The sequence below is a fragment of the Lutra lutra genome, chromosome 4 (genome assembly GCF_902655055.1).
Source record: "Lutra lutra chromosome 4, mLutLut1.2, whole genome shotgun sequence".
In the NCBI taxonomy this organism is placed as follows: domain Eukaryota; kingdom Metazoa; phylum Chordata; class Mammalia; order Carnivora; family Mustelidae; genus Lutra; species Lutra lutra.
In genome coordinates, this window is record NC_062281.1 from 160836518 (window position 1) to 160849346 (window position 12829).

Genomic DNA, 12829 nt, shown 5'->3' on the forward strand with positions numbered 1-12829 from the left:
CTAACAAATCTTCTTTGAAAGCATGGCATTTGAAATCAGCTATTCCCAGAGGGCGGTAATCGAGTATATCACTGTGTTCTAAACAGTTCAGAACTTCTCTGTTTTGGTTTGGTTAGTTGGGCATTTAATTTGCAACAGGTGAGTTTAGTTGTTTTTGTCTTTTTTTTTTTTTTTTTTAATGGATTTACACCTTTTTATTTGGCTCTCTGAATCCCGAGATTGCTGTTCTGGGTCTCCTAGAGGTTAACATACATGGGTTTGCTTCTCATCACTTGCATTCTCAATTCATCATCCACAGTGTCTTCATGAAAGCAGACCAACTGTAGAAGAGAGTTGCTCTAGATGGCTATTTTTTTTTTTATGGTTGACAAAGAAGTTTTTTAAAAACATAAGATTGATAATTGGGGAAAATGCAGAATTTCACAGTTTAGGGTATAGTAAGTGTTGGCAAGGATATGGAGCAAAGGTAACTTTAAAACAGTCCTGCTGGGGGGCACCTGGGTGGCTCAGTGGGTTAGGCCGCTGCCTTCGGCTCAGGTCATGATCCCAGGTCCTGGGTTCGAGCCCCGCGTCGGGCTTTCTGCTCAGCGGGAAGCCTGCTTCCTCCTCTCTCTCTCTGCCTGCCTCTCTGCCTACTTGTGATTTCTCTCTGTCAAATAAATAAATAAAATCTTTAAAAAAAAAAAAAAAACAAAAAAAAAACAAAAAAAAAAAACAGTCCTGCTGGGAGTATAATCTAGTACAAAGCATTTTGGAAAACATTAGATATTATTTTATAAAGGTAAAGGTGCACATCCTCTAAGTAATTCACTCTGATGTACCCTAAACTCTAGGGCCTAGGAAAAAATGATTTGGAACATTCATTTACTTGATCTCTAGGATTCAGGCACAGAGCAAGAGGCAGCAACCAACCAGACAAATAGTATACAGCAGTCGGGAGAGCTGGATGGGGAGAGTGGATGGGGGTAGGAAGGAAAGAAGGGTACCTAATTGGGACACAAACAGCATTAACCCCTGTAGCAGGAAATGGAAGAAGGGATTCTGGAGTTAAAGGGACCTTAAAAAATGGGTGTCAAGGGCGCCTGGGTGGCTCAGAGGGTTAAGCCTCTGCCTTCAGCTCAGGTCATGATCTCAGGGTCCTGGGATCGAGCCCCGTATCGGGCTCTCTTCTCATCAGGGAGCCTGCTTCCCCCTCTCTCTCTCTGTCTGCCTCTCTGCCTACTTGTGATCTCTGTCTGTCAAATAAATAAATAAAATCTTTAAAAAAAAAAATGGGTGTCAAATCTAATATCTTTGACTTTTCAAAGTTAGTGTATAGAAGTTTGATTTGACTATATGCCAGGCTCTATAAACATATCAATTGTTTCCACATGCAGAAACAGAACTTGCTACTTTGTAGTCATTCCACCTGTGTGTGCTCAGTCTTCATAGTCTGCTATTTATCCAAGGTGGTCATCTGCTTACAAGTTAAAAGTGGGGTCGGTGGGGTGATGATGGGAGTAGGGGAAGGCAAGGAAAGAACTGTGATGAGGCAAGTTCTTGCCATTATTCCCCAGGGTCAAATGGAAAAAACGTAGGCTTCTGTGGTCTTTAATACAGAAGCAACTATGGCAGTTTTGCATTAGAAAATGATACTGGTTTATTATATTAATTAATTCAGTAAACATTTGTGGAGCTTCCTCCAGTTTGTGCCAGGCACTTTGCTGTTGGTGAGAATACTAGTTCCAGGGTATTGCTCTAGAGTTCACATGGCTCTGTCAGCTGCTTCCTTAAAAGAAAAAAAAAAAATCTTAAACAAGAGCTTACTATCCTGCATCCTAATGGGCTCATACATCCAGCAAGGCGGGATTGTCTAACAGTAGATGTCTTTGAATGCCCATAGCTTCTCTAACAACAGAGCTCTCATACATAACACCCCAGCTTAGAGACTTCTACCCAGTGTGTTTTCTCTTTGGGAATCTGTACACTTAAAATGTCAGATACTACTTTTAATACAAGTGGCTCCATTTTGAAGTGGAAGATCTTGTCAAACACCTGACTTCAATGTATCTCATGATTTTTTTTTTTAAGGTTTATTTATTTGTTTGACAGATAGAGATGACAAGTAGGCAGAGAGGCAGGCAGAGAGAGAGAGGAGGAAGCAGGCTCCCTGCAGAGCAGAGAGCCCGATGGCGGGGCTTGATCCCAGGACCCTGGGATCATGACCTGAGCCGAAGGCAGAGGCTTAACCCACTGAGCCACCAGGTGCCCCCTGATTTTTTTTTTTTATTTTGAAAATGTCATTTCTTGGTCTTTTGGGTTCTTGGCTGTCAGTATAATAAAAACAACCTTGGTTAAAAATACTAATGTATTTACCATAAAACTATAAAACTGGAACACCTGGGAGGCTCAGTCAGTTAAGCATCTGCTTTTGGCTCAGGTCATGATCCCAGGGTCCTGGATTGAGCCCTTCATCAGGCTCCCTCTTCTTCCTCTGCCCCTCCCTCTGCATTTGTACACATGCTCTCTCTCTCAAATAAAAAAACAAAAACTTAAAAAAAAAATAAAACTATGAAACTGCCAGTATATCTTAATAATAGGCCAACACCCACCAAATAGTCTTGTGGATGTTCTTTTAGGACAGGTCTTTTTAAAATGATGGTTTCTGAATCATATTTTCCAAGTACCAGTCCACTTGGGCACCTTAAGCCTAGTGAAGACTTGCATCTCATTCCACTCAGCAGTTGCTGGTGTGATTCTAAAGCAAAAGAGGAGCAAATGCTGCCAAATGGAAATTTTCCTTCATCTCTACAACACTGGGTTTCCCAAAGCCAAAAATGGTTCTACCCATTGTCATTCAAAAGTCATCATTTGCTCCTGACACAGTAGCAATATATCGTTAGCTGTGACCTTCTGCTACCTACCACATGGCTTGGTAAGGGCAGTTTGTGGGAGACCCTTATCAGTGGGTCCCAGATTTATGAACTAGTGTTTGTTTTTTAAGAAAAAGATATGGTTTTTCTCTAGGAAAAGTCCTTTAAATTGGGAAAACTGTTTTATATATATATATATGTATATATATATATATACATATATATATATATATATATATATATGTATATGTATTTTACATATACAGGTGACCCTGGAACTATGCAGTCCACTTCTATGGATTTTTTTTTTTTTTTTGGTAGATAGAGTACAATATCATAAATGTATTTTCTCTTATGATTTTCTTAACATTTTCTTTAGCTTTATGGTTAGAATATAATGTATAATACATATAATATATATAATATGTGTTAGTAATTTATGCTATTGGTAGGCGTCTGGTCAACAAGCTATTAGTAGTTAAGTTTTGGGGGAGTTAGAAGTTACGTGTAAAAAAGTTACATGTAGATTATCAGTCGCAAAATTGAGCAACTGCATGGTTGAAGGGTCAACTGTATATCAACAAACGTGTAGTTTCCTATTAATTGTGTCTGCATAAGCTACATGAAATTCAGTTTGAAGAGACTTGAAATAATTAGAAACACTGAGCTTCTTTAGGTCAGTGTTTGATGTAAAATAAAATAACAGTGATAGACCACTGCATTCCTAAAAGAATGGCTTAAATGAAAAAGACTGAGAGTACCAGTATTGATGCATATATGAAGAACGGAATTCTCCTACACTGCTGGTAGGAATGTAAAATGGTATAACCATTTTAGAGCACATCTTGGCAGCTTTTTACAAAGTTAAGCATATATCTACTGTATGATTAGCCATTCAGCTTCTAGGCATTATGATGATGAAAAAGCATACAACAGAGAGAAATGAAAACACAGGCCCACATAAAGACTTGCACATGAATGTTGATAGCAGCTTTATTTGTACTAGTCAAATACTGAAAGCAACCTAAATGTCCATCAACAGGTGAGTAGTTAAACTCTGTTGTATCCATATGATGGAATGCTCAGCAACAAGCTAAGTGGTTACAACATGGATAAATCTTAAAATGTGAAGCTGAGTGAAAGAAGAAACAAAACCAAAGCCCACATACTCACTCACTGGCCCTATTTATACAACATTCTAGAACATGCAAACTGATATGTGGTGGATCAGTGGCTGCCTGGAGGTGGGGGAGGGAAGAATCACAAAGGGGTCTAAGGAAACTTGGGCGATGGTTGTTCGTTATCTTGATCATGCTAATGGTTTCCTAGCTGTATATGTCAAAACTTGCCAACCTTTTTGAATATGTGCCGGTCATTGTGTACCAGTTACATCTTAGTAACACTGTTAGAAATTTCAAAAAGAAAAAGACACTGGCCTTACAACGTATTTCTGTTCAGAGTGTAGCTACCATTGGCAACACTTTAAACAGCGTCCATCTTGCTGTGGAGGCAATACAGAAGACTGTGGATGAACACAAGAAAACCATGGAGTCACTGCAGAGTGACATGGTAAGGAAATCTACAAATGCTACAGGAAGTCAGCATTCTGCGTGCCCTCTTCCGTGTAATAGGAGTGATGCCATCTTCCCATTCATCTCAACAGACCTTACTATGCACCTTTTTAAAAGATGTAATCTGTAAATTATACAGTCAAGGAGGATAAAATTAAAAGCTGAGTCTTCTGTGAACATAGTGGAGAAAGTAACAGCAGTAAGATACAGTTTGAGATGGAATGTATAGGAAGGAGAATGGAGTAGAAGGAAAGGGAAGTGTCACAAGTATTGATTGCTACATAACAAATCACCCTAAGCTTAGTGGCTTAAAACAACACATTATCATTTCTCACTGTTTTGTGGGTCGGGAATTTGGACAGAACTCAGACTATGAAATGATGAGAGGCCAAGTGTAAAGGACTCTATAAATGAAAGGCTATTTGGGATGTTCTGGCACTAGCCAGACACTCAGTTGAATGCAGCCGTGTGTGTGTGTGTGTGTGTGTGTGTGTGTGTGTGTGTGTGTAAAAGAGAGAGAGACTTGAGCCTGCACCATGTGAAACAGAAGAATACCCCCACCCCCTGAGCCCAGTCAACCCACGAATCATGGCAAATAATAAATTGCTTTAAGCCACAAAGTTTGGGGATGATTTGTTACACAGCAGCAGATAAGTGAGACAGAAGCAAACCCCTGGCACATTTTATACTAAGTCATAGATACGAGCTCTGAAAGATTAAGCCATCCAAAGTTTTTCCACTAGAGGAAAAAAGTGTATATCAATGTGTTATACTTCAGTCTCTGCCAAGAGACACTTTAGCAGTGGGAAGGAGATGGAAAGGGAAGGGTAACACTCAGACATAAATCTTGGCATGTGCTGTAAAAGCTGAAAAATGAATAATGTGTATGATTGGTTGTTGTACTTAGAGCCCAAGGCTAGTGGTTACATGACTGGCTATTCCTTGAGTGCACAAACCTCTTTAGTCCTGGGGAAGTGATGACACTAGCCAGGTCCAGACTGAGTTGGCCCCTGGGAGGTTCTAGTGATTCTGTAGTTTCTCTGGGAGTATGGGTAATAAAGGAGAGAAGGACTGGTTCTGGGGAGTTCATTCCATTCAGAGACAAGAAACAGACTAGGCAGATCTCGGTTCCCTGATGTGTCTGGGTGCTGCTGGTCCAGTCCATGCTTCAGGCTGGCATTCCCAAAAGAATCTGCTGCCCTTGGGGCCTCGCACAAGACTGGTCACACTGTAGACTCCTGGGAAATAATTATTGATTAATCTGTGAATGCCCCCTCTGGAAAACTAGAACATCCTAGGACCATCCCAGATGGTTAAGTAGGCCTGGTAATTAGTTGTTGCCTATACTAACCTCCCTTTCTGTTAACAGAATCGGCACTTCTTGAAAGAGACCAGTGGAAGCAACCAGCTCATTCCATCACCTTCAGCTACATCAGAATTTGACAATAAAACCTACAGTGAGAATTTGAAACAGGTACTTTTCTGTTTCTGGCTTAACTCCCTGTGCCCACAGTGGACTTTGGGGGCTGCCTGAATAATTGGGCTCAGTGTTGTCACGCCTCATCCCAGGCATATATTTGCCTGCCTGAGAGCTGAGCAGACAGCAATGTGTTTTGCTATCTTAGGAATCCAAGATGCCATCCTGGCTCTTCTTTGGCACTCTGCTTTTTTCCCCTGCATGTCAGTCAGTGGAGTAAATTCCTTTTCACATCTTGGAAGACATAGGATAGCCAAATTATCCTGAAACTGTTTATGAAAAGTAACAATCTGGGCAAGTTAACATTTCTAAAATGTTGGAAAGCATATCCCTGGAAGTCAAGATTTTCTAAAGACAAGAGGAGGGAAAACGCTATTGAATTCAGAATCACATTAAAGAGAATAAAGGCAATCTTCACTAAGAAGAATTCCTGTCCTGAGTTTAATGCCCTCTAAAACCTATAGTCATCATTCCTTTTTAAGTGGTGATCAGTACTAGAGGATGTCAATAAAAATAATTGAATCTTGTACTAAATAATGCACTACTTGTTATGGTTTTGCTACATGAGCCAATTCGGTAATTGGTATTGTTCCTAAGGTAGTTTTGTTCTGACAGATTAGGTTAATAGGCGTTTCAGTTAATAACCCAGCAAGCTTTCCTGCCAGCAGGTGAGGTAAACATTGGGAAATCAATTTCCAAGCTCTCAGCTTTCTGGGACCAGAGAGTGAATCATGTAGGTAGTCCCCTTTCCCCTCTTGTCTAGCTGAGGTCAAACAATTCCAGAGGGAGTGACTCGGAGCAATTTAGAGTGGAGGAACAAAGCCAAGACAGACAATCAATGGTCTAAACCAGGAAAAGGAGTTTACTTTAGTAACGTGACATAGTAATGGTTGTTTAGTGCTCCTGGCCTGCTTGTCGAGTGTATGTCTTTAGCTGGATTCCACAATTTGATTTATTTCCACTCCAGGATATCCTGTACCTTCACAACTCTTTAGAGGAGGTAAACAGTGCCCTAGTTGGGTACCAGAGGCAGAATGATCTTAAACTCGAGGGGATGAATGAGACAGTCAGTAACCTTACCCAGAGAATCAGCTTGATAGAAACAGATCTTGTTGCTGTGAGCACGGTAGAAAAGCAAGCGAACCTGTCCCTCAGCATGGTAAGCCTTTTTGGATCCTTTGTGGTATGTTCTGTGTTGCAGTGTGTTTTGTCTGTACGTGGATGACACTCCACAGACTTTTCAGATCCAGTCCCCTGGCATGTTTGAGAGGCTACGTGTTCATACCATGCTTCACACTAGCTTTGTGATAAAGAGTGGCACAGGCAGAGTTAGCCCTGATCTGGAAGGGGAGGTGTGAAGGAGGAGTTGCATGGCTTGCCAGGGCCACACCACAAGTCACTGGCAGGAATGACAAGCCTCCTTTCATGTTACCAGTGACCAGTCTGATGGGGAAGCTCTGGCACATACTTCCAAGGGAGGTCTTCTTGCTCTTTTTTAAGTTGGTAAGGGTGGGAGCATTGACAGTGACAATGACTAAAGAATCTTTTGCCATTGCTTTAAGCCTGAACTTGACTTTCAGATTTATCCTGCTTGGTCTGCTTGTTAGGGTGAACTTTTTACATGTAACGCAGGAAAGCCATTTAAAACAGACCAGACCAGCTCCTCCACTTGAGAGATCATTGAGTCCATCCTCTCATTTTACACAAGCATACTAAGTAACCTAAGTCACTGATGCTGGCAGACCGTGGGTTTTACTGGTTTTCATGTTATTGTCAATAAAATGTGTGCTTTTTAATCCCCTTCATATGGACTTTGTGCTGGGATCCACAGGGTTTTTTTTTTTTTTTTTTTTTTAGATTTTTTATTTATTTATTTGACACACAGAGAGACATCACAAGTAGGCAGAGAGGCAGGCAGAGAGAGGGGGGGAAGCAGGCTCCCCGCTGAGCAGAGAGCCTGATGCGGGGCTCTATCCCAGGATCCTGAGATCAGGACCTGAGCCGAAGGCAGAGGTTTAACCCACTGAGCCACCCAGGCGCCCCTCCACAGGGATTATTTTTTAAATAGCTGCAAGCCCCACCCTTAAAGATGTCCTGCAGCAAAGACACAGGCATATGTAAAGAAATGCAAACCTAAAACAAGAAATTGTACCATAAATGGGAGGAAAGTAGCAGAGCTAGAAGCAAGCCCACGAGGAAAATTGAAGCCTGGCACCCAGACATCAGGTTGTGAGCCGGCTCAGCCACAGTGGAGCCGTGGCAGCTTGCTTGGAGGGTGGAATCAGAAGACCTGTTCCCCCTCCTGCTTTACAAAGGTGTGTCATATACTGCAAAGCTGGGAAGATTAAAGGAGCCTTATTTTATTTTATTTTATTTTTAGATTTTCTTTATCTGACAGAGAGAGACCGAAGGAGAGGGAACACAAGCAGGGGCAGAGGGAGGGGGAGAAGCAGGCTTCCCGCTGAGCAGGGAGCCTGACTCGGGACTTGATCCCAGGACCCTGGGATCATGACCTGAGCAGAGGCAGGCGCTTAACGACTGAGCCACCCAGGCGCCCCAAGGAGTCTTATTTTAAAAAGCACTTTTGAACTCTGCTAAGTCGGGGCTAGGAATTTGGGGTGATTTTATGAGTTAGTAGGCCTTGAAGGTTTTCAAGGCTCACAGTGAGGACTTTCTGCCCCAAGCTGCCCGTCCTGTCCCTCTCCTCTCCACTTTTTTTTCCTCCAGAGAGGAAATTGTTGGTAGTACCATTTGTCCTGCTGTGTCTTCCAGCAGCATCCTACCTAGCATGCTTCTGGGTGTAAGTCCTCTCGCTGTTTATGCTTCAGAAGTTTTAAGGTTTGTGAAGCACCAGTTTCAGCTTTGTATCTCAGCACCATTTCTCCCTCCCCTCTCGTTCACCTACTGGTATTTCTGTTGAAAGTGCTCTGAGAACCTTTAAAGAAGTTTGACCAGTTTGTTTTAAAAGTGTTAGGTGTTGTTTTTAAGTTTTAATGTTTGCCTTTAATCTTGTTGTTTTTACCCTTTAAGATGGATGAAAGAGCCACCACTCTGAAAAGAGAGTCCTTGCATCAAGTGACCAACAAACCAGATACATTAAAAACCCAAGGCATCAAGGTATATAAGGGGGGGCTTATTTTGAGGTAAAAATGATGCAGTATTATCTCCATGCTTTTGAAGGCCGGCTCAGTTGGTAGAGCGGGCAGCTCTCGATCTCAGGATTATGAGTCCAAGCCCCACATGGAGCATAGAGGTCACTTAAAAACAAACCACACCAGCATCTTTGTGCTTTTGAGCTACTGTTTCTTTCTCAAAATGAGCACTTTGGTCTCCCATTGGCTGCAACTTCAAGACAAAGTGATAAGTAAATTAGTATATTAGTGAACAAGGGAGTATTTTATCAGGCATCTGCCCTGTGCCTGGCCATTGCAAGGAATTGGGGTGACCACAGTGAACAGGACAGACATGAGACCTTTATTTTGGTAGAACTTAAAGTCAGAAAATCATTAATACCTAATTGAACAGATAATTAGTTAAGCAAGAATATGATATGTGCTACAAAGGAAAAATACAGGGTATGATGAAGATGTTAGCAGGGACCAGGAAAGCTTCCCTAAGGAAATGAATTTTTTTTTTAAGATTTTTTTATTCATGTATTTGTCTGAGGGGGGGGGGGGTGCACAAGCAGGAGAGGGAGAAGCTCCCCAGCAAGGAGCCCGATGTGGGACTCCATCCAAGGACCCTGGGATCATGACCTGAGCAGAAGGCAGACACTTAACCAACTGAGACACCCAGGCGTCCCAGGAAATGACTTAATCTAAGAGAGTAAATTATCTGTACTCATGACAAAGAATAGACGTGGAGATCATCGAAAACTGGTGTCTGATCAGCATTTATTTTTAGTTTGCCGACTCAGTACATACATAGTCCATTTAAGCCCCAGCCTGTTCCTTTCACCTTGTCCCTTCCCCTGTTTTTTTAAGTTCTTACCTGATAGATTGTCAAGGTAAGGCAATCTGTGATATGCTTTGATATCCCGGGAAAGAAAGTTTATTTGCAACATTCTCTGTGATTAGAGTGTTAATATTATAAGATATGGACTAGGATAAAGTGAAAGCCAGGAAGATTGTGGCTGAGTGACTAAAATACCATCTGAGATGCCCATTGTATGTGAGGAGCTCAAGGATATGAGGTTCAGAGGAAATGCACTTGGAAATGAACCATAGTACAGGCAGTTTTCAATGTAATACTTTCCATCTATATTCATTCTTCTTTAACTGTTTCATATAGTCTAGATATATTAAGATTTTAATGCTTTGTGAGCTAGGCTTTTGTTGAATTTTCTAACTGCTTCTGCACAAAAATAAATAAAAATAATCCACCTGGGGAATGACAAGAAAAACCAAAGATCCATATATAAATGTTGAGCACAAAAAGTAACAGGTGGTTATTGCTGGAGATTCATAATGATATCAGCAACAGTCCAGATTTTAATAGTAAACCTCAGAATCATATGTAGCTCTTATACATTTTTTGCCTAAATTTCCTGGTTTTGTTTTCAGACTCTTTGTGTTTTAAACTGTCATCCCAGTGTGTTGGTCCCTTTGTCCTAAGCATCCCTCACCTAGGCATCCCAACTGGATGTAATTCCTCTCTAATTGCTTTGTAATTCAAGTATTTAGTACCTAGCTTTAGTCACCTGTGCCCATATATTAGCTCCTTAATAAACCAAGAGTGGTCTTCTCTATAGTAGTTATGAGAGTAGAAATAAAGATCAGAGAGAAATAATTAAATGAAAGAAACATGTAATAAGTCAGTGGTCTAATTGAATATAAGATCAGGACGTTTCACACTAGACTGAGCAGTTTAAAAAGCCTAAGCCTCATAAAACCAGACTTCTCTCTTTTTTTAAAAAAAAAACAACAATTAAATGTATTTCTTATATGCCACTTGGATCATCCTGGGAATGAGAAAGGGCATAGAGAAGAAACTTTTTAAAAAGATGTAAGTAAATCAGTGAATTGGGAATTTCGCAGTTCCTTTTGTGTGTTTTCAGCAGTTCCTGCCACCAGTTGAATCCTCACTGTGGGGGGAGAGAAGGAAAAGCCAGGATTGGTTGTTTTTTTTTCTTAAGGTGATAAGAGTGTAATGCTGTTCCTAAATTTGTCTAGTCACAAGGTAAAGTAAGATATCAGGAAAATTATTTAGTGTGAAATAGTTCCTAGAAAATAATATCTACTCATTTAGGAAATGGGTGTTGCATGGCCACTGAGCAAGGGTACATTTCCTTTACTGCTGACACATGCATGCCTTCTCCCATCAGCCAAATGTTCACAGTGAACCAGGTCATCTGTCGCATAATGTTCCCCTTAATGGTCTAGCCTCAAATCCTGCTAGGCCCTTATCAACTCTGAGTACCAAAGGTGTCTCTAGTATTTGTTGATTTATTCTTTTATTACTTTTAGTAGGGAACATACTGGAAGTCAAGCACTACATGCTAAATAGGCTCTGGGAATGTAATGAAGAATCAGATAAGGTCTTATTTCCACCTTAAGCCTTTTGTGATCTTTATTTTGGGCAGAAAGAAGATAGTTCAGATTCTCAAGTATCCAAGCTAAGAGAGAAACTGCAGCTGATCAGTGCTCTCACAAACAAACCTGAGAGCAACAGGCCTTCAGACACTGCTGACAAAGGTGAGATACTCAGGGCTGGCTTCTAAATATTTTATGCAGGCTTGGGCAGCTTGCCTCCCACACAGGGAGTGGGGAAAGGTGTTGTAGCAGGACCGATCAAACTGAGGGAATGATGCCTGAGTGCATCGACATGAAGCTGATACACTTTGGTTTCATTTAGAAAAAGCCCATTCTGTACATGATTTGTATTCCAGTCTATTAAGGAAAGAATGGGTAATGTTTAGCTTGAAATAGACTTCTCCATGCTGTCTGCATCCAATTATAGGCAAAAATGTAACTGTCATAGCGTATATTAAACCAGGCCTAAATGTTGTTTACGGAGTCTTTTCATTACTCTAAGTGCATAAAATTTACTTAAAAATGAATATTAGTCCTTCCGAAAAACCATTAACAAATAATGATAAGTAGGACCATAGTTGGAAAGGCCCTTGGCTCTAGGTAGGGACATACGCAATCAATATTAGCCCCAAGGATGTAACTGGACTGGGTTGGCCTTGACCCCCACTCCCCGCAAATACTTTTTCATTTGGGGGAAAGCATTCAACCTCTCTTACTCTCTTTTGGATGGGGGACACTACAATGGGAGGCCTTGTTCTAACATCACATTGCATAATCGTATGAAAGCCCTCTTTCCACACCAGCTGATCTGGTGGCACATACCCCAGATCAGGCTTATGGTATGGCTCCTGGGATATGAAATATCCAGTGCTGTTCTCACTTGCAGCTTGAACTCAGCACGTCAACCTATAAATGCTAACTTGTACTGTAAGAGTTTCCCATGGGCTTCCCACAGCTTAAACCTAATGTTATATGATACTGATTGATCTTCACTTGTCCATACAACGTATCTCAGTCCATGCCTTGAGCTTCATGTAGTCACTGTGCTACTTAATTCTCAACTATTTCTCTTAAATTAAGTACACACGCAATTGCCCTAAAAAGTAACCTTCAGAATTCATTTAATATAGTGTCAGATTTGATGATGCTACAGCGGTATGTTTGTTACAGAGCAAATACAGAGTTTCACATCAAAGCCGTCGGCGTCGCCAAAATTTCCACAGTCTCTTGGAGGTCAAACTGAGAAAGCTGAGCAGCTAAGACCTATTGCCCTTCCAGGAATTTCTAGCATTGAAGGTAAATTTTTATACCATGGAGTAATAGGGAAAATGTTCAAAGCTAAAACTTCATAATTTTTTTAACTTATAAGAAAAAGAATCCTATCTGACATTGACTGAG

The 12829-nt window shown here is 41.0% G+C and overlaps 1 protein-coding gene across 3 annotated transcripts in view; it reads left to right on the plus strand.

Annotated features, from left to right (window-relative positions):
• EFCAB14 (EF-hand calcium binding domain 14) overlaps nucleotides 1–12829 on the plus strand; it is a 38134-nt gene that overhangs the window by 18906 nt on the left and 6399 nt on the right. The window contains exons 5-10 of one of the 3 annotated variants that reach the window (XM_047724107.1): nucleotides 4311–4421; nucleotides 5793–5897; nucleotides 6868–7059; nucleotides 8931–9017; nucleotides 11482–11593; nucleotides 12602–12727. In XM_047724107.1, coding sequence (XP_047580063.1) covers nucleotides 4311–4421; nucleotides 5793–5897; nucleotides 6868–7059; nucleotides 8931–9017; nucleotides 11482–11593; nucleotides 12602–12727 — 733 coding nt within the window. The remainder of the gene's footprint in view (nucleotides 1–4310; nucleotides 4422–5792; nucleotides 5898–6867; nucleotides 7060–8930; nucleotides 9018–11481; nucleotides 11594–12601; nucleotides 12728–12829) is intronic. The other 2 variants (XM_047724108.1, XM_047724109.1) reach the window with 2 other exon arrangements.